Here is a 26,972-nt window from a genome sequence, read left to right on the forward strand (position 1 = left end):
TACACAGGGCCACAATCAAGATTCTGGTCAAAATTAACATATGACTGGGAGGCCTGGTGGGCACAGTGGTAGAGCATGTACCTCTTGATCTCAGAGTTGTAAGTTCAAGACCTATGCTGAGTATAGAGATTACTAAAAGTAAAATCTTAAAAAAATTCTTTTTAACTAACATGACTAAAATGAGTGACAAGACTAGTTCTTTTGGATGCCTTACAAATGGAGTCTTCTGGCCATTTTCAGAAAAATGTTTAGCAATGGCAACATAATTGAAAAAAAAAACAGGATTACTTACTTGGAAGGACAGCATTCATCCTAATGCATAAAGAATCTCATTTCTATACAAGTCTGCAGTTGCTGAAGAGACAACTGCTTTAATCAGTTACTAAGATTAGTGAAACTACTTACATTAGTTGCCTACATCCTTTTTTTTTTTTTTTTAAGTACACTCCACGTCCAACGTGGAGCCCAGTGTGGGTCTTGAACTTACAACCCTGAGATCAAGACCTGAGCTGAGATCAAGAGTTGGATGCTTATGATCCTGGAGACCCTGGATCGAGTCCCATGTCAGGCTCTCTGCATGGAGCCTGCTTCTCCCTCTGCCTGTGTCTCTGCCTCTCTCTCTCTCTCTGCATCTCTATGAATAAATAAATTTAAAAAAAAAATCTTTAAAAAAAAGAGTTGGATTCTTAACCAACTGAGCCACCCAGGTGCTCCTAAACATCCTTTATATGATAAAACATATTACAGCCAACCTATTAAATCAGTTTCAGGAATGGAAAATAAACAATTATATAGTTTTGATAGGATTCTGTAAAAACACTCAAAAAATGAGAAGCAAAGTTACATAGACTTTATAGAAATTGCTATTCATAATAGATAGATGTAGTATATTTTGAACCAATAAATAGTACTGATGTGAATCCAACTCTGAACTCAGTACTTGGCAGTATATATGATAATTATTTTGATTTGTTGGAGTATTTCTATACAAATTTATATTCAGTTTTAAGAAAATATTATAGAGAAGTTTTATTGCAACTTTTAACTCCACATAAGGAAGAAATAGAGCCAATGACACCCCAACAATTTCTTTAGAGGTCTGATGTAAAAAAACCACAAAAATGTTCTTTACTGATAAGATACAAATCAGATTCTAAATGCATTCTCTAACATAGAGGACATGGAGAAAAAAGGAACAAAGAAAATTTGCAAGAGGAGTTTATGTAATTTCAACAATCTCTTATCTAGGCATTTAAACAAATTTTGTGTGAGGAATAAGAGAAGAAATCATACTCTTTTGAGGGAGTACAAAGTTTATTCAAACATTTAAAATAATTTAAAATAATCAGTTATACAGAGTACAGTGAAATTAATCAAAAACAATATCAAGTAATTTGTTTTTAAAGTGATAGTACAATATAGGAAAGCAGTGGCTTTAGTGATTTTATGGAAGATTCACACAAAAGCACCTACAATATTTCTTGAAGAAATAATAATATGCAAATTTTCACTTTTTCTGTTTTTCTGCTTACCATTTCAAAATTTTATCTCAATTTTCTATCACTTTTTTGGTATTCTTATTAACATCTGAGTAGAAATGAAGGCTTCATAATTAAGTAGCCATATTATTTTAATACTGTCATCTCTTTATTCCTATGAATATAATCATCTTTCATTTGCATGAGTCCTTCAGCCTGATTCTCATTTTATATCTCAAAGAATGTTTTTAATAAACTGTATATATTGATCCCACTATTTATCTTTTCATACTATTGTCAAGACCTTCAAGACTATGCTTCTAATGGTCTATCAACACATAATATAACCGACAGCCACATGTTTTCTTTACTTCCCTTATGAATAGTTCCTATTTTATTGATAGCTAGGGTACCAATTTAGTATGTTACATGACTACAGTATAGTAAGACCAGAAATAGAAATTTAACACCCTTTTGCTCCTAAACTCTGCACACATGACAAAGGCAGAAATATGTTAAAGAAAAAAACCATTTTAAATAATCTTAGGAACAATGAGATCATGATCCTCTCTCTCACAAAATAAATATAACAAACATACTAGTAACCATAACCAGACAAGCATTATAACACAAGAATTCCATTACACATAAGAAATAGACTGTTGAAGCCAGGTGTTGAGATTTATACTCCACATCCAGCTGGTTATAACCAGTCCAGTGAGTGCTAGAGTTAAATTCTTTGGGGACTGACTGAAATATGGTTTTAGTTATACAAGAAAACACTGATTCAGATCCAGCAAAGACTTATGAACTTGCCTACCGGCTGACAGCAAAAAATGGCGGAATTGGGGAACTTTTAAATCTACCTCATGGAAGACCTTTATCTGTGAGCCTGAGATCCTCTTACAAATTTTTTCTTTTTCTGGTCTAATAAATCCAGTAGACACTGGCTTTTGTAATGTGGCTTTCTACCCTATTATACTAATAAGCCCAGGCTGCCTTTTAATGAGGGCCATCAGAGTTACTAGGCAATGAATTTCAGAGCTGGATGGATGGGGTTAACGTTCCTCATTGCCCAGCTTTCCTGTCAACCAGCAAAGAACTATACTAAATTCTGAGGCATGATGACAGGAAAATTCAGGGAGGCCTGGAAGAGAGGTACCAAAGTGCATTGAAAATACAAAACAGAATATTTTAATATTCTTCATAAATAGTTTTACAAATATTTACATATAATGAATAGGCCACTTTGCATTACTGGCTAAAACTAGGAAGAGCTATTAAATCAGTAGGTTAATCAATCCTGGCTTCAAATAATCCATTGAAATATTTTTAATTGAAGTTCAATAAATATACTGAAGGTGATTAAACAGAAAAACAGTTTCAATCTTTTTAACAATATATTTTATTGGTAATAATGGACTTGAACTAATTAGTAAACCATAATCTATAAAGAATTTTTGTAAAAATGCATTCATTTTCTGATAATAAATACATCCAAATTCCAGTTTTTTTAAAAACCAGGATGAGGAAAAGAACAAAATGGAAAGATAATAATCCTGGGCTCAAAGCCAAATGATTAAACCAAAGAGAGAAATATTTTCAGATTCCTCTCAAGGAGTCATGGAATGGGCATCATTTTATCTGAAGGTTTCTCAACTGGGCACTAGAATAATACCAACTCTAAAGCCTTTTCCTCTAATATTTCTTCTGTTTCAAATTTTGCTAATATGAAACAAATCCTTTTTACATGAAATTTAAAAATAACAGTATAAATTCATTCAGATGGAATTAGCTCAGGTAGGTATTTGTTGCCCTAAACAAGTCAAACTGAAATCAAGGACTCCTTACAGCACTCCTATAAAGCTTCTGAATATTCAGCTAACGGCACTGAGAAAGACTAAACATTTTTTCTACTTCTATAAAGATCCAACAAATTGAGAAGTCAACATCTAGAAAAAAGCAAGGCGGGATCCCTGGGTGGTGCAGCGGTTTGGCGCCTGCCTTTGGCCCAGGGCGCGATCCTGGAGACCCGGGATCGAATCCCACATCAGGCTCCCGGTGCATGGAGCCTGCTTCTCCCTCTGCCTATGTCTCTGCCTCTCTCTCTTTCTGTGACTATCATAAATAAAAATAGGAAAAAAAATTAAAAAAAAAAAAAGCAAGGCATAAATTCATCAGCACCAAAGAGAAATAATCTTCAAAATGAGCAGGTCTTTTATGTGTTGATGAATAGGTTCTAATCTCCCCTCAAGGAAAAGTCCACTGCCTACAGTTAACACTTCTGGATAAAAGAAAAGGTAAAACTCAGTAAAATGGTAAAAATCATTTCCATTTTACATATTGATTTATCCAAAATGCCTTAAAGAGGGATTTCAAGATTTTGATACTACTTTAAACATTTTTCAGAGGAGGTATGGTTTCAAGTTAGACTGTTATTTGCTAAAGTGGGAAGTATCAAATTTACTTATTTACTTTTTTTACTAATAAATCTTCAGCTACTGTCTAAATGTTGCATTTAGTCACAATACAACAGTTTCCATTTAAAATAAGACTCTAGTGGTAGTGAAAACTGTTCAAAGGTGGTAACACAAAATCCTGGTTGTCTTTCTCGCATATCAAATATAACTAAATTGTTGGTGGCTGGAACTCAAATCACATACAATCAACCACATTATTGGATCCATGACCTACATCTCGAATTTGGCTAGTTAAACAGGCACACACAGCTACGCCTGCTCCAGCTCTGCAGTGAGACACAGATCCAACCAACTCCCACCTGAAAAGACAGGAAAAACAGGTTATCTTAATGCATGATTTACTTTACTCAAAATTCTAACCAAAGACAAAAACTCCCTATTATTGGGACTGGTTTTAAAAGACAGCAAGTTTCCTCAGGGAACTTATATAAATAAAATATTTCTAATGTTCTATATTAATGGCTACATCTAGCAGTGTTTTAGCACTCTGGAGTAATCTGTTACTGGAAGATCCCATTGAAGCATACAGAAAACATGAAAATTACCTATTCAGGACTGGATCAAATGCTTCCACTGTATTTAAGTATGCATTGCCATTATGCCCACCAACTGCAAAGATTTTGCCCATCACTGTTGCAATCCCCACTCCACCCCTTGGAGTGGTAAGTGCTGCTACATAATCCCACTTGTTGCTTCGAGGATCATACCGCTCAACTGAACTTAGAGGAGAATTATCATCAAAACCACCTATACATTAAAAAAAAAAAAAAGATTTTAAAAATAGTACATTTCATAGAAATTAACTATTAAATCTCAATCCAATAGCTTCTCAGCCCAATCTTTTAAAAACATTTTAGGAAATAGAAAAAAAATCAAGGAAAAAATTCACCCCAATGCCTATCATTACCACCAACTCCTATTAGACATTTCTACAATTCGAGATAACTTAGATAGTATTGTACCTCAATACTAAGATTAAAAATCTGAAAGTAGGAAAAACTGAAGTTCCTATATCTAAGCAGATAACTTAGAAGGGAAAACCCCCCACAAACATTCATATAATTTGTCTTTAACCTACTAGAGGCAAATAAGACGTACTGAGATTCTTCTCTGTGTATACATTGTGTATTATATATTTAAACAGTTGGAGGGCCTGAGAAGAGAATAAAACTACCACTGAATCATTTGACTTATGTAGATACATTAAAGTTTTCCAACTGTTTCCCATAATGCTGTAACTGCCATCACAATTACAGAGATGGCTATGATTGAACTTTCACCAATTTTTGCCAAAACTACATCTTCATGCTACATACTCTAGATGGGGACAGTTCTCTCTATACATCATTCTAACAGTGTTACTTATTATATTCCTGATGGTTAAATATAGTGACTTATTCTGACAGTGTTCTTTCCTTTAAAAAATAAGTGTGCCTCTTTTTAAACTCCATCTCTGTCTACATGAGTAATCACTCTCTTCAGCAACTAAGCCTATTTTCCCGAGGACAGGAAGTGTTGCTATTATGATCAGTCTATTCAGAAACAAGGTCAGTTAAAAAAAATCAACAGTTAATTTCTCTAATGTGTTTAATTAAATCAACTTAACTGAAATAAAATTCACCAATTTTATGTATATAATTTGATAAATATTATAAATGTGCACAATAGTATCCTCACCACTGCAACCATGCTACAAAACATATTTTCATTATAATAAAGCTCTCCTAAACAGGGAGCTGTGAGAAGTAGCAACTGTGTACTGCAAGAACTCTGGTTTCTCATACACCCAAGTTCAAATTCTAGCTTTATCACTATGAAGTAAATTATTCACATTGAGTCTCTGCTACCTCACAGAGCTGTGATGACCAAACAAGATCTAAAGATAAATTGTTATCTCTTTTCTTTAGTACACATAACCCCTGGAATATTCAGCATTACTTCTATTGTTTGCAGATATTTCAATGCTAATGATACCCCACACTCTCTTATCAAGAACTGTTAAGTTATGTAATACCAAACAGTTTACATCAACATAAGTGTGACATATGCTAGTTATAATCTCTCTGACCAATTTCTTTTTCTGTAAAGAAGGGAATTACTCATCACAATATTGCTCCCCATTTACTGGGTAACTACAAAGTACCAGATGCAGTTTGAAATGTTTCTTATATCTTATCTTTAAATTTTAGAATAATTCTCTCAAAAATAATTCTCATTATTATTCCTATTTCATAGTTTAAAACCGTGCTACTGGGGACACCTGGGTGGCTCAGTGATTGTGTGTCTGTCTTCAGCTTAGGTCATGATCCCAGGATCCTGGGATCAAGTCCTGCATCAGGCTCCCCGTAGGGAAGCCTTGCTTCTCCCTCTGCCTATGTCTCTGCCTCTCTGTCTCTCATGGATAAATAAATAAAAATCTTAAAACAATAACAACAACAACACCCTGCTACTTAATGTGTGCTGAACAGACCAGAAGCAGCATTGATTATCAGTTGGGAACTGTTAGAAATACAGAATCTGGGCTCCTTCCTTGCAGTTTAACAGTATCTCCAGAAGATTCATATGTTTGAAGTCTGAGAAAGCACTGCCCTATGGTTCTTTCCAATTCTGCAATTCAGTAGGTCAACAGCCATTATGCATGTTGAAATAACCATTGCTTTGCTTTAAGGAATCAACATAATTCCCTTGAAATGATGATGGAAAAAATATTCTTAAATCAAAGATTTTAGCAAAGCATATGTGTCCTTACATTAAAAAATATATATCTTATTTAAATATAATCCTCTACTTTAGATATATTTACTACTCCTACTAAAAATATGAAGGTAGAAATTTTAAACGTGAAAGATGAAGGCATAAACAAAAGCACAAATGTGGATCTTAGTAATTTGAAAGCAAATTTTAAGACTAATTCCACTTGAGCCTAAATATTATATAATTTATGGTACTGTATTTTCTTAAATTAGAGAAATACCAACTACTCACCAACAACATATAAGCAACCATGGAGCTCACTAACTCCATTGCCTGCTCTTCGTTGACCCATTTCTTTAACTTCTATCCACTTATCCAGATGTGGATCATACCTCTCCACACTAGACAAAGAAGCTACTCCATCATTGCCACCTACTGCATAAACATGGTTCTAAATAAAGAAAGAATAAAAACACTTAACATTAGACATTTATTTTTTTATTTATTTATGTATTTATTTCATTAGACTTTTAATTGATGTATATGTAATGGTAGACCAGATGTGCAAGAAAGCATGTTTCATGAGATAATATGGTGTGTAATCATTATCTGCATCCTGGAGATAAGAAGATAGCAGACCTTTCTTTATTAGGGACGTGATACAATGCAATCCATAAGCAAATTGTCACATAACTTACTATAAGAGCCACAGAGCCAACCCCTCCACGGGGAGTATTCATTGGTGCCACTGTACTCCACTGATCAGATTCTATGTCATATCTCTCTACATCATTGAAACAAGTGTTGTCATCTAACCCTCCAATTGCATAAATTGGACCACCCAAGGAGGCCAAGGCAATTCCTCGCCTGCAAAGACAATAAAAACACACTTTAGTGTCCGGTTTTGTTTCCAGAAAAAAGGTAATAAAAATATCATCCTAAGGAAGGCATTTACTTTGTTAAAGATCAGTGTGGGCTTTTTTCCCCATTATTTTTAGATTTATCAAACGTTCTGAATAGATGACTATAAGGTTGCCAAATTATGCAACTGTATGTGAACAGTGCCCTCTGGAGTTTTATAATGCATAGTCTACACAGGTTACTTTAATTTCAAATGAAATAAAGTGAAACCCAACAAAATACTATATAAATGGAGTCCAAAACACAATTAGCAAAACACACAGTTGCATAATGAGAGATTAAATAAATTGAAAGAGATATTTTGCTGTGGAGGTCAGAAATCAATCTCATTTCTAAATTCATGTATTTGCACAGCACGTGTTTGGACAAAGGGTTTCATGGTACCACACAAAAGAACATCAACTTTCATATTACAAGCTTTATATCACATTGTTTTACTTCTGAAGGGCATTTATTTTTCTTCTTGGAAGGGAGACTTAGCCCTTGTGAAAAGCTAATTCACTGTAATAGTAATCAGAAAAAATAATTTCTTAAACACTGCAGCAATAAAAAATTGAATTATTCTAAAACTATAAACTGCCACTGACTTTGTATGTACTTTGGATAGTGTACTTTATAAACCTCGACCTTACTACCTTGCTTCTTCATCTGTAACCCATTTGAGAAAGGAGTAGACACAATTGATATGGAGATAATATAGCTAAGCACTTAAAACAGTGATTGGCCTATGTTTAATGCTATGTATTAAATATATTACTGGAGAGCGCAGCTGTTCAACAGAAATTCAAAGTTTACCAAGAGAATCCTAGGAAGGATTCTTAAGGGTAAGGTTGTTACTCATTTTCAATCCTCTTAATCTCTTTTGTCTTGAGTATAGAGCAATGACTTATAAAATACTGTGGCTATAAAAATTCGCAGGTGTGTGAACATGTGCGTGCACTCCAGAACATACAGGTGTTATATAATGGCAGATGTGTGCCTAATAAATATTCCTCCCCCTCACCATCCCAAACCACAAGAGTATATGACATTATTAGTTATCTCCTACTCCTCAAAACTCTTGATTTTCATGAAATCACACATTTGAATTCCCTCCCAAATCTCTAGCTGGTGCTATTTTGTTTCCTTTAATCGGTGTCTTCTTTTTTACCCTACCCCATCATTTAAATCACCATGTTCACTAAGGCCTCTTATCACTTACATGCTCTCTCTCTCCTGAGGCAACCTCATACTTTCCATGGATTTATGATAACTCAAATATATATTTCCAGACACATATCCCAACTTCTACCTTAAATCTGTCATGCTAGCTCTTGAACCTTAATTTTTTGCTTTTAGAGCAATGAATGAGGTTGGCAGGGGTGGAATAGAGGAAGACAGAGAGAAGGAATCTTAAGCAGGCTCCCCAACACAGGGCTCAATCTCATGATCCTGAGACCATAACCTGAGCTGAAATCAAGAATCAGACGCTTAACCAACTGAGCCATCCAGGCGCCCCTCTTCAACCTTAACTTTAACCTGAGATGAAACTCACGGCCTACTTCCCTGTAATAGGCAAATTTTAAGATGTACCCCCCACCCCCCAGTATATTCACCCTCTTGTCTTATTCCCATGCTTATACTACTTTATATGGCAAAAAGATTACTTGAACGGCCCTAATCTAATCACACAAGCCTGCTTAGAGTTTCTCCAGCAGGAGACAACTCAAAAACTCAAAGAATGAGATGGATTCTGCATACCACTGCTTGTTTGCAGACAGAAGGGAGCACCTGGAAAGGACCTGAATGGCTTCTAGGAATTGGGAGTGACATCTGGCAACAGCCAGTAAAAATGAGAAACTCAGTGCCACAATCTCAAGGAACTGAGTTTTATCAATAACCTAAATGACCTTGGAAGGAGATTCTTCCCCAGAGCCTCCAGAAAAGACCTTAGCCCAGCCTACACCTTGACCTTGGCCTTATAAGACCCCATCAAACCTGCTGAACTTCTGATCTATGGAACTGTGAGCTTTAATAAATAGACATTGTTTTAAGCTGCTAAGTGTGTGGTAAATGGTTTCACAGCAATAGAAAACTCATACACCTATCACAAGGGAAATAAAAATTTTATCCTGTTCATTGACTTGTTTTCTCTAATACAGAAAATTTTACCACTAGCCATATCCAATTGCTTAAGCCAAAAACTGAAGAATCAACCTTGCTTCTTGTTCTTTCAACCTTCCACATCTCAGTGTCATAAAATCTTTTGATTATCTCTCAAATATTTCCTCTCTTCTCTATCCCAACTTTTTCCACTTTAGTCCAAGCCACCATTATTTCTTGACTAAAATATTACAATGATCCTGTTGGTCTCCCAAGCTGTTTTCATTCTGCTCCTCCTCAAATCTTTTCTCCATTTCATTTCCCTGCTATTAAAACGTGTGTGTGTGTGTGTGTGTGTGTGTGTGTGTATGTGTAAAAGCTCACCAGATAAAATTAAAAACTTCTGGCAAGCCTGAAAGGCCCTCATCCTTTCCTTTTGTTTCAGTCTTATTTTTTCACACCATTCACCTTGATATTTCAGTCACACTGGACTTCCTTTATGCTCTCTGCTCTGTTGACCTCCAGATTTTCAGACTTCATCTCTTTCCACCCATCACCCTTCTATCCACCAATATCTAACCAGGATAAATTCTTCTATTCCTTCAGATCTTAAATGGAACTTCAAGATTTTCTCCACTCTCAAGCCCAGAATTATTGCCCTTGGGGTGCCTGCGTGGCTCAGTTGGTTAAGGGTCTGCCTTTGACTCAGGTCATGATCTCAGAGTCTTTGGATCAAGTTCCACATCAGGCTCCCTGCACGATGGGGAGTCTGCTTCCCCCCCCCCCTCTCTGCCCTTCTCCCCGCTCATGCTTTCAAATAAATAAATAAATAAATAAATAAATAAATAAATAAATAAAATTATTAAAAAATAAAATTATATTATATAATTATATATTTATATTATAAAATTATTAATTTTTAAAAATAATAAATAATAAATAAAATTTTAAAAATTATTGCTCTTGTAATTATGTCTTTATTTGTATCTTTCCTTCTTGAATGTAAGATCTACAGAAGTAAACCCATAAGATCATGACAGGAGCCAAAATCAAAAGTCAGCCACTTAATGGACTGAGTCACCCAGTCACCCTTGTTGCATTTCTATACACTAATAATGAAGCAGCAACAAGAGAAATAAAGAAGACAATCCCATTTACAACTGCACCAAGAAGAATAAAATACTTAGGAATAAATCTAACCAAAGAGGTGAAAGACCTGTACTCTAAAAACTATAAAACACTGATGAAAGAAATTCAAGACAACACAAAGAAATGGAAAGACATCCTATGTTCATGGGTAAAAACAAATTGCTAAAATGTCTACTACTCAAAGTAATCTACAGATTTAATGCAATCCCTATCAAAATATCAACAGCATTTTTCACATTTTTCACTAGAATAAACAATCCTAAAATTTGTATGGAACCAAAAAAAGAACCTGAATAGCCAAAGCAATTTGAAAAAGAAAAAGAAAACTGGAGGTGTCACAATTCCAGACTTCAAGTTATATTGCAAAGATGTAGTAATCAAAACAGTATGGAACTAGCATAGAAACAGAAATATAGATCAATGGAACTGAACAGAAAGCCCAGAAATAGACCCACAATTATATGGTCAATTAATCTTTGACAAAGGGGGAAAGAATATGCAATGGAAAAAAGAAAGCCTTTTTAACAAATGGTGTTGGGAAAACTGGACAGCAACGTGCAAAAAAAATAAATAAAAGAAAGAAAAGAAACTAGACCACTTTCTTTCACCATATACAAAAATAAACTCAAAGTGGATTAAGGACTTATGTGTGAGACCTGAAACCATAAAAATCCTAGATGAGAGCAAAGGCAGTATTTTTTCTGACACTGATCATAGCAACATCTTTCTAGATACATCTCCTGAGGCAAGGGAAACAAAAGGAAAAATAAACTATTGGGACTACATCAAAATCGAGAGCTTCTGCACAGCAAAGGAAACAATCAACAAAACTAAAAGGCAACCAACTGAACAGGAAAAGATGTTTGCAAATGACTTATCTGATAAATGGTTGGTATCCAAAATCTATAAAGAACTTATCAAACTCAACACCGAAAAAACAAGTAATCCAGTTAAGAAATGGGCACAAGGCACAAACAGACATTTTCCCAAAGAAGACATCCGGATGGCTAACAGACACATGAAAGATGCTCAACATCACTTATCATCAGGGAAATGCAAATCAAAGCCACAATATTACTTCACAAGTCACAGAATGGCTAAAATAAAAAACACAAGAAATAACACTATTGGCAAGGATGTGGGGGAAAAAAGGAACCCTTGTGCACTGTTGGTAGGAATGCAAACTTGTGCATCCACTGTTGGAAACAGTATGGAAAGTTCCTCAAAAAATAAAAATAGAACTATCCTAAGATCCATTACTGGGTATTTATCCAAAGAACATGAAAATACTAATTCAAAAGAATATATGCACCCCTATGTTCATTGCAGCATTATTTACAATAGTCAAACTACGGAAGCAGCCCAAGTATCCACTAGATAGATGAATGGATAAAGATGTAGTGTGCATGTGCGTGTGTGTATGTGTGTGTGTGTGTGTGTGTGTGTGTGTGTATATATATATATATATATATATATCCAAACACTTACCCCTACCTTTGATTTCCCAACTCTCATTACTTAGTAGATGAAATCACTAATCATGCTTTCAAAGAATGTTTAATAAAAAAACGTTCAATGTATACACACACACACACACACACTGGAATATTATTCAGCCATCAAAAAGAATGAAATCTTGCCATTTGCAACAACATGGATGGAGCTACAGAGTATAATGATAAGTGAAATATCCCAGTCAGAGAAAGACAAATACCATATGATTTTGCTTATATGTGGATTTTAAGAAACAAAACAAAGGGGGAAAAAAGAGACAAACCAAAAAACAGACTCTTAAATATAGAGAACAAATATCATACCACAGGGGAGGTTGAGTAGGTGAAACAGAGGAAGGAAATTAAGAGTACACTTATCTTGGGTGATGGGTATTAAAGAGGGCACCTTTGGTGAGCACTGGGTGTTGTATATATGTCATGAATCACTGAATTGTACTACTGAAACTAATATTACACTGTATATTAACTGGAAAAAAAAAGATCTAGGCCCACTCCACACCAATTCCAAGATAAATTGCTAGAATGAAAAAAAATTTTAAATAAGCATTTGGGAAATTTAAAGAAAGAGTACATCTATCTTGATGAGCACTGAGTAATATATGGAACTTTGTTAAGTCACTATATTGTGCATCTGAAACTAATGTAATACAGTATGTTAACTACACCAGAAGTAAAATAAAAAAATCCTCTCTCCTCAGATTAAAACCCTTCACCAGTTTTTTATTTTTATTTTTTTTCCTTCAACAGTTTTTTAATGACAAAGTTTTCAGATCTCTTACTAAACTACTAGTCCTTATATGCATTCCAGGTTATAACTCTCAGATTTGTAACAATTTTTGTGCACCTTCCATATACCATAATTATTTTCAAATTATAAACATATTTTTGTATTAACAGGTTATGTTCATTTAAAAAACTTGCAATCAGAATAAATTTAAAAGGATACAAAAATATATACAGCTTAATTTTTATTTCCATACCCCAATTAATGTTGTATATACCACTTTGAGAACCCAGCCATAGATATGGAGACATCAGCATGAAGAACAGTATAACTACAATCTTCCTTGATCTGAAGGCTACACTTCTCAACTATATTATATTCATTTTCCTTTTCTTCATTTTTTTAGAGCTGTGCTTCATATTGGTTCAAGTACTTTTATCTATAAGAAACATAATTGCTAACCTGATTTTCCACCATGTTGTACTGGTGTAATTCATCTTTCATAATATCTAAAGCAGGTTTTTACCTGTAACTCTAATATTTTTAGGTATTGTTTCTAGATCTACAGGGTGATTAGTCTATTATACTTTTGGAATCTTCATTTGGTGAAATATTTTTTGAATCTTCATTTGGTCATCCACCTTAAGATATCTGAAAATCCAATATTGAAGTCATCAAAAAAATTCTGAATAGGCTATTTAAAACTTACTAAGTTATTGAAAATCTTCCTCTTCTTTAGATTAATCCATTTATCAACATATATTTCAATTTACTGTAGATTAAAATTTTAAGTATTAATGCTCATAATAAAATGAGTAAAAAATGAGGGATTTAATAAATATATTATTTATTTATTTATTTATTTATTTGAGAGAGAGAGTGAGAGATAGCAAGAGAGCATGAGCAATGGGAAGAGGCAAAGGGAGAGGAGAAGCAGGCTCCCCACTGGTCAGGAAGCCTGACACTGGGCTCCAACCCAGGACCCTGTGATCATGATCTGAGCCAAAGGCAGATGCTTAACCAACTGAAGCCACCCAGGCACCCTGAGGGATATTTTCTTAACATGTTAAAATAATTATGTCTTAGTCCTAAAGCCAGTATCTCATTTAATAGGGAAACACTAGAGACATTTCCACTAAGATCAAGATTAAGACAAAAACACCTACCATCTCTGCTACTATTCACCCTGTATTAGATTAATAGGCAAAATAATTAGACAAGAAAAACCATTCAAAGCATTGGAAAAACAGGCAAAAGTCGAATAAAGTCTATTAATTAATACCATTATATCAATGTTCATTTCCTGTTTTCAGTAATTGTACTACGATGGTATAAAATGTCAACATGAAGGGAGCTGGGTTAGGAGTATAGCACAGGATTTCTCTCTCAGTACTACTGACATTTGAGGAGGAAAATTCTTTGCTGTAGGGGGCTTTCTTATGTATTATAGGATTTTTAGCAGCATTGTTGGCCTCTCTCAACTAGATGCTGGCAGCCACTCCCTCTAACATCCCCCCGCCGAAATCTGTGACCACCAAAAATGTCTCCAGATATTGCGAAGTATTCCAGAGGAAGCAAAATAATCTTTTATTGAGAATCACTGGCATACAGGAATTCTACTATTTTTACAATTTTCCTTAAATCTATAATTATTTCAGATTAAAAAAAAAATCAATGCTCAGGTTTAGGTGGAAACCATATTAATCATTACCATATTCTGAAATATAAAAAGAAAATATAAAATATATTCTGAAGAGGGGGTGGGGGTGAATGGGTGACGGGCACTGAGGGGGGCACTTGACGGGATGAGCACTGGGTGTTATTCTGTATGTTGGCAAATTGAACACCAATAAAAAATAAATTTATTATTGTAAAAAAATAAAATATATTCTGAAGAAAGAAAATATAAAAAGTTATAACAAAGCATCACATTGGATGCTAAATTTAACAAAATGTGTTTAAGACAGTATTAAAGTTTCTAAAAACGTAAAAAGTAGAAAATTAGCCCTTTAAATTATTGGAAGCTTTATTTTCCACCAACAAATCAAAAAATTTCCATGCTGATTCACCTCTTTGTGTTCATTGATGCCTTCATCATCCATTTATTAGTCAGAGGATCAAACATCTCCATGCTACCTAAATGTTCATTTCCATCATGTCCACCTACTGCGTATACTTTACCTGTCAAATAGAGAAGTTTGATTTTCATTTGATTCCAAATGGGTAAACTGATAGTTATTTATGTATATATAATATATATGAGATCACATATAATTAGAATAGCATGATAATTTTCAACAAATATTCTTCTGTTCAACATCATGAATAATGTCACTTAAATAGTCATATGAAAATAACTGTAAGCTTCTGCTCAATAAAATGCCTGGAACATGCTGTTCTATATAAAGTTATTTAAATGTCCAAACACTACCCCTACCTTTGATTTCCCAACTCTCATTACTTAGTAGATGAAATCACTAATCATGCTTTCAAAGAATGTTTAATAAAAAAAGTTCAATGTTATGTGAAGAAAATATAAAATTCAGTACAATGTGATCAAATTTTCTAAATGAAGTTATTAAAAATTCACATACAATAAATAACTGTAAAGGTTACATAGAAATAATGTCAACTGTGACTATTTCTGGGTGTTTGGGTTATAGGTGATTTTTACTTTTTATTAGAATGTTCTCTTATTTTCCAAAAAAGAATTTACACTTCTATAATCCAAAAAAAGTGATTTTTTTAAGGTCCTCTAACAGTTTACCCATGGTTCTGTAATTATTTCATTTTCAGTAACCAGTAAAAAAAGAATCTCATTTCAATAATAATTAAACATAAGAAAAAAGCTGATATATATTTATTATTTGAGTTCAATAAGCACTCTTCTTTAGGTTGATTATTTTGCAAATATAACTAAGAAAAGTTTAACTCTTTAACTCTCTTTTCCCTAATACTCATCTCTCAGTAAGCACCTACATGCAAGAGATTGCTCACTGAGCATCTTTGGGCATAAGACAAATAATCACCACACACATATTTTATTGACAGATTGAAACATTTTATAATTTAGAAATTTTCTTACAGAAAGAAATTCTCAAAGTTTAAATATCTCAAAAGAGTGTTACCATCATGGCTATGACTTAAGACAATAATGGACCCACCTTCCACAGAGATTACACCCACATGTCGCCTTCGACTATTCATTTCTGGCCCAAAAAACCAACTGTTTTTGTTGATAGAATAGCATTCAATACTGCGAAAGGGGTCACCAGATCCACCTCTACCACCTACACAAAACAGCACGCCTAAAGGTAAAACCAGAAAATAGAGATCAAAATTATAGCTCCCTAATTTTTCTTAAATTAGTGTGGAAAAAAATACTTAGGAAGTCAAAATTTTGATGAACTGCTAAAAAAAATGAGTTATTTGGATAACTTCAATGTCATTATGTTACTAAAATTCTAACTTTCTTTTCTTCCCCTTATTTGAACTTCTCAAAGAATAGAATACATCAGCTATTATCTCTGTTTGCTAAACAGAGATGTAATGTTACATCCCATTATAGTAAGGTTTAAGTTTTCACCCACTCTGTAAAATTGCTCTTGGCTAAGGTCAGAACTACATCCAATAAATGCTTAAGTTAATTTCTTATTGAACACAAGTACAACACTCGATATGTTGATCATCCTGTTTTTTGAGAAATTCCTCAATTCTCTTGATTTCCAAAATACTGAAGTCTCTCCTTTTGTGTCCAATAATTTCTCTTTCCTATGTTTCCCACGTTTCATCCTTCACCTACTTCTCACATACTTTATGTTAACACAGGAAAAGTACATTCCTTGATTTTATTTTATTTTTTTTTAATTTTTTTTTTTATTTATTTATGATAGGCACACAGTGAGAGAGAGAGAGAGGCAGAGACACAGGCAGAGGGAGAAGCAGGCTCCATGCACCGGGAGCCCGATGTGGGATTCGATCCCGGGTCTCCAGGATCGCGCCCTGGGCCAAAGGCAGGCGCCAAACCGCTGCGCCACCCAGGGATCCCCCATTCCTTGATTTTAAATTCCATTCTGTATCATAATGCCTTCCAAACTACATATCTAAGCCATATTTCCACTTGATGTCCCACAGGCCTTTCAAACCCAACATATTGAAAGGATCTCCCCTCCTCACCTACCTGAACAACCCCTTCCTTCCCTGAGGTATCCTTCCTCTCCCTCACTATTCCACTGCCATTGTTTTAGTTCAGGTCCTCATCTGCTATTACCCAATACTGCAAAATCCTGTCCTTTCTTATCACTTTTAGTAGTCTTTTTGTTTTCAGGCATACTTTTATCCCTCTTAGTCTCTTCATGCATAAAATGGAATAACGCCATCTATCTCATAGTAAGGATTGAATCCTACACTAAAACCTACTCATTAAGTTGCTGCAATCATTTAAGAGATCACATATACAAGAGTCTATTATATGCCTACTATATGCATGTAAGCCAGGCTACCAAGGTGTTGTTTAAATTTAAATCTGAATTTAAAGAGGAATTTAACTAAATACCTTGACTTCCAGAAACAGGATTCACAACTTTAAAAAACCCCATGCTTCAAAAATTTAATTTTTGACATCAACCAATAAAAAAAAGGAGAATAAGCAGTCCTTTCCATAGAAAACTACAGTTGACACTTGAAGAACCCAGGAGTTAGGAGTACCAACTTCCTTTGTAGTTGAAAATCTGCAGGGCAGCCCCGGTGGTGCAGCGGTTTAGTGCCACCTGCAGCCCAGGGCATGATCCTGGAGACCCGGGATCAAGTCCCGCGTCCTGTGTCAGGCTCCCTGCATGGAGCCTGCTTCTTCCTCTGCCTGCGTCTCTGCCTCTCTCTCGCGCTCTGTATCTCTCATGAGTAAATAAAATAAAATCTTTAAAAAAAAAAAAAAAAGAAAAAGAAAATCTGCATATAATTTTTGATTCCCCCAAAACTTAACTCCTAATAGCCTACTGCTGACCAGAAGTCTTACTGGTAGCATGAATAGTCAGTTAACACATATTTTGTATGATATATATATATATATATACACACACACACACACACATATGCCATATTCTTACAATAAAGTAAGCTAGAGAAAAGAAAATGTTATTTTTTTAAAGATTTATTTATTTATTTATGATAGACATAGAGAGAGAGAAAGAGGCAGAGACACAGGAGGAGGGAGAAGCAGGCTCCATGCCAGGAGCCCGACGTGGGACTCGATCCCGGGACTCCAGGATCGCGCCCTGGGCCAAAGGCAGGTGCTAAACCGCTGAGCCACTCAGCGATCCCCGAAAAGAAAATGTTATTAAGAAAATCATAAGAGAAGTGCTTGGGTGTAGCTCAGGCAGTTAAACATCTGACCCTTGACTTCAGCTCAGGTCTTGATCTCAGGGCTGTGAGCTCAAGCCCCTCACTAGGGCTTTAAAGAGAGAGAGAGAGAGAGAGAGAGAGAGAGAGAGAGAACAAATACATTTATAGTACTATAAAAAATCCACATACAAGTGGACCTATGCATGCAGTTCAAACCCATGTTGTTCGAGGGCTAATTGTATTTAGAACTACTTCTTCATAGATACATCTATGACATTCAAATTTTCGTTACCTATATAAAATCCCACTATTCATAATCATGTACTGCCCTTTGTTGTTATTTTTAGGCTATTCCACAGATCTGTTTATATGATAACTATATTAGGTAGCAACGAATGTAGATAAACTCTTTGCTCAGAGTACCACTTCTTGAATTCCTAGACCTTCATTTATTTTCCATCATCCCTCAAATATATTTTTTAGTTATAAAAAGTAGCATAAGTGAACATGAACTATTAGGAAAATACAGTCTGAAAACTGTGGCAAATAAAGATAAAATTACATGCCTCCTTAAGTATAAGACCTTTAGATTTGAGGAGTCTAACATAGTCTATTATACAAATTTGTAACGTAGTTAGTGCCTTTAAGTTTTTATTTTATTTTATTTTATTTTGTAATCTATACACCCAATGTGGGACTGAACTCATAACCCCAAGATCAAGAGTCACATTGCTCTTCCAAATGAGCCAGCCAAGGGGCCCACTTACTGCCTTTCTTTCGATTTGATAAAACACAAAAACTAGTAATATTTAAACACAAAATATGTGTCAAGCTCCATCCTTGGCACTAGGGATACACCTGAATAAGATATTTACCTGTCTCTAAAGAGATCGAAACATGTCAAATAAATAAATTTCAATGCACTACAGTTAATAAAACAAGTGCAAACAAAGCATTCTAAAAGTACAAATGATAGAGGAATTAACTCTGCTAGAAGTATCAAGAAAACTTAAAAAAAAAAAGAGAGAGATTTCAGCAGGCTCTTCAAAGTGTATAGGGCTTATGACTTTTTAAAAAATTGGTTTATTGGTAAAACTACCTGAATCATGTCCAGTAAGAATTCACATACAACCGTATTATTGCCAATTACTACTTTAAGACAATCAGATACTAACCATCTTACAATTAAGTTTGGGAATACATAACTAGTCCTCAAATACAACAAAGATCCTTCTAGTAGAGGTAATAAGATGAGTAATTTAATTACCAGCAGTATGCTTCCTTGGGGTAGTCCGAATGGAGTATTCAAAGTCAGGTACTGCTCTGCTACTCAAGTGAAGATGGTAATTTCTTGCTTCATCCAACAAATCTCTACATTTTAGATTTTGCTTGACAATCTGTTCTTTTGCCACAACACCCATAAGAAAATCAACTGGCAGCAGCGGCAAACGAACCTAAGATCATGAACAGTAGCAGATATAAGATTAAACTGTAATTAGAGAGTTCATTCTGTACTTTGTAGTATGTTTACGTTGTTTTTAAAAACTCATTTATTGGGCAGCCTGGGTGGCTCAGCAGTTTAGTGCCGCCTTCGGCCTAGGGTGTGATCCTGGAGACCTGGGATCGTGTCCCATGTCCGGCTCCCTGCATGGAGCCTGCTTCTCCCTCTGCCTGTGTCTCTGCCTCTCTGTGTGTGTGTGTCTCTCTCTCTGTGTCTCTCAGAGAAAAAATAAAATAAATGAATGAATAATAAATAAAATCTTGAATAAATAAAATAAATGAATAAATAAAATCTTAGAAAAAAACCCTCATTTATTACACAAAGCCTTTCTAACATGTGAAGGAAGTTCAATGAGCCAAGTTCTAAAGTGATTTCTAGTATGCTCTGCACTAATGAAATCAGATTGTATGTTAAATACATCCTCCCCCCTTTAAATACAGTTTTAAGTAGACTAATAAAATAATTCAATTGTCTTCACTCAAGTTACTTAATTCCAAAAATGGCAGTGTCATAATCACAAGGCCCCACTGCTGCTGGAGAAAAGGCACAATCAAAACAAAATTGCCATATTTTGTTCTTTTGCCTTTTAAAGCTTAGATAGAACAAATAAATGGGATTTCTTCATTACTTGAACAAATAAACATGCATAATATTAAATTAATGCTGTTTTCTCCAAACTAATCACCTTGGAAGGTTATATACTGAATGAGGGATGCATCCCCTATTAGGTAGAGGCACTCACCTTTCTTCCCTTAAAGATGCATTGATTTTCTAGTGGATTAAGGGGATGATCAAATCAGGTAATATGATTTTGAGTTAAAAGTACCTATGCATATACAGAAATAAGATAGCTGCAACATAATGAAACTTTTTGTTTCTGTTGACAAAATTATTTTCAAAGTAATTCTAATGCTTATTTTATTATCTCCTTACCCAGGTTACCCTGTTGGAAATAAAGAAAGGAAGAAAGAAAAGAAAAGAAATGAAATAAATAAGAAAAGAGCCATATTTCTGAGGTTACAGAAGTGAAACCATGGTGAGGAAAGAAAATGGCATGTTATGTCTTGTGGTTCTTTCCAGATAAGAAAGTAACCACTATAATTTCAAAACTTCATTATAAACAATAGTTACTTAGAGCTGTTTCCTCAGAACCATTTTCTATCAGCATAAATAAAATATTCATTACTACAATTTCAAAAGGCTATTTTCAACATTCAGGTTAAAAAGCAAAGAATGGTATTTCTAATTAAATGTAACAAATTCAGACCTTTCCTTAAATAGTATAGTGAATAAATAGGAAAGTGAAGAGAAAGCCATTTTCACACTGTATAACACAAAGATTTCTACATTCCTTTAGATAATCTACACATTTCATATCAGTGAAACAACCTAATTTGCTGCTATATCACTTCATTTCTATACACCAGCTTATTTTAGCCCCTACCTGTGCAAGTGTTTCATCCAACCATTTGGAATGATGCTGTGGATTGGCAAGAAGCCACTTGATGGCCGCACTATAGACCTGCTTTTCATTCTCAATATTTAAGTCACTGGAGGACAGAAGTTTATGGAGATGTTGGGGTGACACACTTACAAAGTCTTCACACTCCACTACTTCAGTAAAATGCTCACAGGCATACTGATCCGCCATGTCCATTAAGTCTATTCGGTTGTGACTTTCAGCAAAAGCTCTCACTGCCAGGCAGTTGGAGGGATGAAAATGTAACTTCATGTATTCACAACAAGCTCTAGCCACCAGTTCAACCTGTAGAATACAGGCTGCATATAAGAGAGGTTGGACATTATCAACAGTCAAAGTGAGCCGTGAAGAATAGACAAACTTTACCAAGTCTTCTATTGCATCACCGTCAAAATCTCTGATCTCAATCAGTGTTTGCTTGGCTTCAGCCATTTCAGAAAGAAACATGGCTCTGAAGTAAGGGATAACACAAGCCAATACTAGTTTGTGACAAGAGATTAGCTTTGAGCCAACCTGTTTAAAACAAACAAACAAAAGGAGACTTAGTTTAATATAAAAATCAGTTTTAGATCAGCATTGAGCATGTGTGGTAGCAGGGACAAAAACCTGCACGAATTTAGTGTATTTGTTTTTAACAATCCAATCCTTTGGTTACTTATTTTAATCAAGGACAATTGCAATTTTCTTCTTCCAAAGTATTCACTTATCTTCTATATATTATCTAAAATGTATATATAGTAAACTATGATTTTCTAGACTACCTCAAATTTCAGGAACATTCTGTGAATGAATGAGAAGAGCAACACACATTATCTACCACTACTTGGGCACTATTCTTGTTTTTGGTCTGTGAGACCCTTTCTTAAAATTTTTTTCTCGGGATGCCTGGGTGGCTCAGTGGTTGAGCATTTGCCTTTGGCTCAGGGCATGATCCTGGATTCCCGGGATGGCTCAGGGCATGATCCTGGATTCTGGGATGGAGTCCCGCATCAGGCTCCTTGCATGGAGCCTGCTTCTCCTCCCCCTGCCTGTGTCTCTGCCTCTCTTTCTGTGTCTCTCATGAATGAATAAATACAATCTTTAAAAAATACAAAAATAAAAAGAATTAAAAATAAAAAATATTTTTTTTTCTGAGAACCTGGATGGCTCAGTTAAGCGTCTGCCTTTGGTTCAAGTCATGAGCCCAGCATCCTGGGATTGAGTCCCACATCAGGCTCTCTGATCAGTGAGGAGTCTGCTGCTCTCTCTGCCCCTCCCCCACTCATGCTCTCTCGCTCGCTCTCTCAAAAATAAATAAAATCTTTAAAAAACCTTTTTCCAGTTTTATAACTGACATATAATATTTTGTAAGTTTAGGTTATATAACATAGTGATTTCATACATGTATACATCATGAAATGATTATCACAATGTTTAGTAACTATCTAACACCTCACATAATTATAATTTTTCTTTCCCTATGATAAGAGCTTTTAAGATCTCTTAGGGGCACCTGCAAGGCTCAGTCAGTTGGGCGTCCATCTCTTGGTTTTGGCTCAGGTAGTAATCTCTAATGGGTCATGAGACAGAGCCTTGTATTGGGCTCCATACTCAGTGGGGAGTTTTCTTGGGATTCTCTCCCTCTGCTCCTCCCCTCCACCCATGCTGATGCATGCACTCTCTCAAATAAATATATTTTTTTAAAAAGATCTCTTGGGCAGCCCAGGTAGCTCGGTGGTTTAGCGCCGCCTTCAGCCCAGGGCCAGATCCTGGAGACCCAGGATCGGGTCCCAAGTCAGGCTCCCTACATGCTTCTCCCTCTGCCTGTGTCTCTGCCTCTCTCTCTCTCTCTCTCTCTCTGTGTGTGTCTCTCATGAATAAATAAAATCTTTAAAAAATAAAAAATAAATTTAAAAAGTATCTCTTATCTTAGTAACTTCTAAATATACAATATAGTATTATTAATTAGTCACCATGTCAGGCACTATTCTAAGTGCTTTTCACATATTAACTCACTTAATTGTCCCAATGCCCCTATGGGTAGGTACTATTATGATCCATAATTTACCAGTGAGAACACTGAGAGAGTAAATAATCCATTATTTTGTAGTATATACTATGAACTAAAGTTTTTTCGTTTCTTAAATTATTATTTTTTTTAATTTTTATTTATTTATGATAGTCACAGAGAGAGAGAGAGAGAGAGAGAGAGAGAGAGGCAGAGACATAGGCAGAGGGAGAAGCAGGCTCCATGCACCGGGAGCCCAACGTGGGATTCGATCCCGGGTCTCCAGGAACGCGCCCTGGGCCAAAGGCAGGCGCCAAACTACTGCGCCACCCAGGGATCCCTCTTAAAGTATTTTGAAATAAAAACAATGAAATCTTAACCACCTTATTTGTTGAAAAATTAGACTATCAATACTTCGCTGTTGTAAACGGCACAATGAATTTTGCTGTCACTGAATCTATGTTCACACTTCATTATTTCCTACAGATAAGTTCCTAAAAGTAGAAATAGTATTTCAAAGTATAGGTACAGCTTGAATATATACTGCTAAATTGTCTATTTCTGATCTACCTACAATATTTGTGTGATGTTTCAAGTGTTAATTTATTGAAATATACTTGTCAATTTGATTAATGAAAATATTATCTCATTGTTTTAGTTTATCTTTTACCAATACCATTAAATCATTCATTTTGGGCTACTTGTATCTCATCTCTCCTATGAACTTTTTTCTATGTCTTTTTTCATATGTATTTGTAAGAACTCCTCATACATTTAGAATGTGAGCCATTTTTCATATATATTTCAAGCTTTTCTCTTTTATGGTGCACTTTTTTATTCACCCCCTATAGATTTTTACACAACCAAATCAATCTGTGTCTTTATGATTTCTGCCTTAGATTCTTTGCTTTAAAATGAGAATCATTCTAATATTCCATAAATATTAACTTTAGGTATTATAGTATTTTTTTTGGTATTATAGTGGTTATTTATGGTTTTATTGTTTTATACTTATAATTTTATTTCCATCTGCAAGTTTTTGGTATTGAGTATCCAGTTTTCCCAGCCTTAAAGTTAAATAACCATTAAGCACAAGTAACAGGATAGTGTTTTACCAATTTTCCTGTTTGCATGTAGCATTTTGACTGCATAATACACTTTTTGTTGGGTCTCATTATTTGGGAATGAATTTTAAAATGAGAACTTCCAGGGGATCCCTGGATGGCTCAGTGGTTTCGCGCCTGCCTTTGGCCCAGGGCGCGATCCTGGAGTCCCGGATTGAGTCCCGGATCGAGTCCCGCATCGGGCTCCTGGCATGGAGCCTGCTTCTCCCTCTGCCTGTGTCTCTGCCTCTCTCTCTCTCTCTCTCTCTCTCTGCCTACCATAAATAAATAAAAATAAATCTTTAAAAAAAAAAAAAGAACTTCTACAGAAAAAGACCCGAGGAGTATAATGTATAAATGTTTTTGTTCATAAATGTTCCTCCCTGACCTTTTTTCACTAATGTGGAGGAAGAATGAATATCCCTTCAACAAATACAGGATTATCATTTCTGTTGGTTATACTGTATTTAATTTTTTAAAAAGTACTCACAAGGCAAGATTTAGATTCTATTGAGATTAAAGGTATAACCTAGACTAAAGCAGAGAGATTGGCATGTTTTCAAACTTACTTCAGTCCGAAAATGGGATCTGAAACCTGCTATTAAACATTTTAAAAAGAAACTAAAAATACCTTTTCAGAATATCTCCACATGCCACCACTGAGATTTAGTTTCTATGCAAATATATGTAAATCTTACATGACATAAATCTGGTAAAACAATCTGCCATTACATAAAATAGAATTCTACAATTTCCAATTAAACATTATTTTAACACTGTCTGCTTATGCAAGCTGTATAAATCAATGAACCACAAACTATTTTCATATTGTTCATAAGGCTTTTGTCCCTCAAAAACTCTAATTTATGCAAATGAAGTAAAACTTGATTATTTAATACACACAATCATTCCCCCATATGCCCTTTTAGAATAAATACCCATCTTAATTTTAAAAAAGTCTTTGAGCCATGTGTATGAAATAGCAACATGAGAATATTTGGCTTTTTATGCATTAATTCTCTTTTGACATTATTGAGTCTCACTGTATTACTGACAGCTTATTTCTATACTCTTGTGCTCTGGTACATAAAAATAATTACCAATTACTAAAAACATTTCATCAGAAAGTTAGGAATGCAAGAAAGCAGAGTATAAGGACTACACGCTTGAAATTTGGTGAAAAATACACAAATTACAAAAATAGTAGACATTACAATTTTAAATAAATACTACAGTATTTAGTAAATAATAATAAATGTTATGTTGGTTTTAACATAAAATACTAAAATTAAAATACTAATATTAAAATCCATAAAATAACAATATTTATAAAATATTAATATTAAAAATAAAATAGTGACTAATAAATATGAATACAATAATAAGTCCCTTTAATACTAGTGAAAAGGTAGTGAATTTTATAATTTACATTTTTTATTAGACTAATGAACATATGAATAATTCAAGATGCTCTGGGGAAAAATTATGTCAAGTTTAAACTTAAGTAGTGAAATATGTAGAATAACATTAATAAGATTATGTCTTCTTAAAAAAAAACTTGAAATACAAACCACTAATCAAAACCTTGAGTAATTTTCCATAGATTAGTCAGTAGGGATCAAAATACACACAATGAAACAAAGGTTTTTAGACTGAGAAACCACTTCACTTTTTCAACACTGGGATGGGAGGGAGAGAGGGGCACGGGGGAAGTCAAGCATCCTCAATTTTTATTGCTGATTGACATTTAAGTCCACCCAGAAAAACTACATGACAGACTAAAAAGAACTCTGAAAATAATAAGTGATCTTTTGCTGAATTATGAATAAGCTAAAAGTAACATAAAAAGAACATTAACCAAGAACATTGATATTCCCCCCAAAAATGAACATTGAAATTTCAATAGCTTTCAATTCTAACTTACAAAATGAACTTATTATCCTACATTTAAGGTGACTTACATTTCAATTTTCTTTTTTCCCTCTAAAATACAAATTCAGTGTATAAAATCAACAAAGAACAGGAAAAAAATAGCGGAAAAATTCTGCTCACAATTCAACAAATACTGTCAACCTCTTGATGCATTTCCAACTTTTTTTTCTACGTGTTATGAAACATAATTAAGACCATCCCAAACTTGGGGTACCTGGGTGGCTCAATTAAGCATCCAACTCTTGATTTCAGCTCAGGTCATGATCTCAGGGTCATGAGATCAAGCCCCACAACCTGCTCTATGCTGAGTGTGGGGCCTGCTTAAGATTCTCTATCTCCTTCTGCTCTACTCCCACCCCGCACCCCACTGGCAAGCATACTTTCTTAAAAAATAAAAAAGATTGTCCTGAACTTTGTCATCATCTCCTAAGTTTCTGAAAACTTTTATAACCTTCATGTTTATTTGCTACCCTATACAGTGGATGTAACACACTTTATTTAATCATACTGATATTAGCCATTTACATAGCTTCTCCATATTTTAAAATACACTATTTCAGAGCAGAAAGTTTTTTCAGAATTTCAGA

General features: G+C 34.6%; 1 protein-coding gene and 1 long non-coding RNA gene across 3 annotated transcripts in view; one reads left to right on the plus strand and one right to left on the minus strand.

Moving 5' to 3' along the window:
• Positions 1-1,295: 1,295 nt before the first annotated feature.
• The window catches only part of KLHL8 (kelch like family member 8), a 73,153-nt gene continuing 47,476 nt past the window's right edge, over positions 1,296-26,972 (minus strand). Inside the window, exons 3-11 of one of the 2 annotated variants that reach the window (XM_072810044.1) lie at positions 21,730-21,876; positions 21,328-21,648; positions 19,650-19,836; positions 16,207-16,350; positions 15,112-15,223; positions 7,351-7,519; positions 6,944-7,103; positions 4,504-4,705; positions 1,296-4,257 (exon numbers count right to left, since the gene is read on the minus strand). In XM_072810044.1, coding sequence (XP_072666145.1) covers positions 4,134-4,257; positions 4,504-4,705; positions 6,944-7,103; positions 7,351-7,519; positions 15,112-15,223; positions 16,207-16,350; positions 19,650-19,836; positions 21,328-21,648; positions 21,730-21,876 — 1,566 coding nt within the window. In that variant the 3' untranslated portion in view covers positions 1,296-4,133. Of the gene's footprint in view, positions 4,258-4,503; positions 4,706-6,943; positions 7,104-7,350; positions 7,520-15,111; positions 15,224-16,206; positions 16,351-19,649; positions 19,837-21,327; positions 21,877-26,972 lie in introns of both variants that reach the window. The other variant, XM_072810043.1, reaches the window with a different exon arrangement.
• Positions 20,563-26,972, plus strand: part of LOC140623598 (uncharacterized) — a 51,586-nt gene continuing 45,176 nt past the window's right edge. The window contains exon 1 of the long non-coding RNA XR_012023157.1: positions 20,563-20,919. This is a non-coding gene — a long non-coding RNA (uncharacterized lncRNA). The remainder of the gene's footprint in view (positions 20,920-26,972) is intronic.

This window comes from Canis lupus, chromosome 33 (genome assembly GCF_048164855.1).
Source record: "Canis lupus baileyi chromosome 33, mCanLup2.hap1, whole genome shotgun sequence".
NCBI classification, from domain to species: domain Eukaryota; kingdom Metazoa; phylum Chordata; class Mammalia; order Carnivora; family Canidae; genus Canis; species Canis lupus.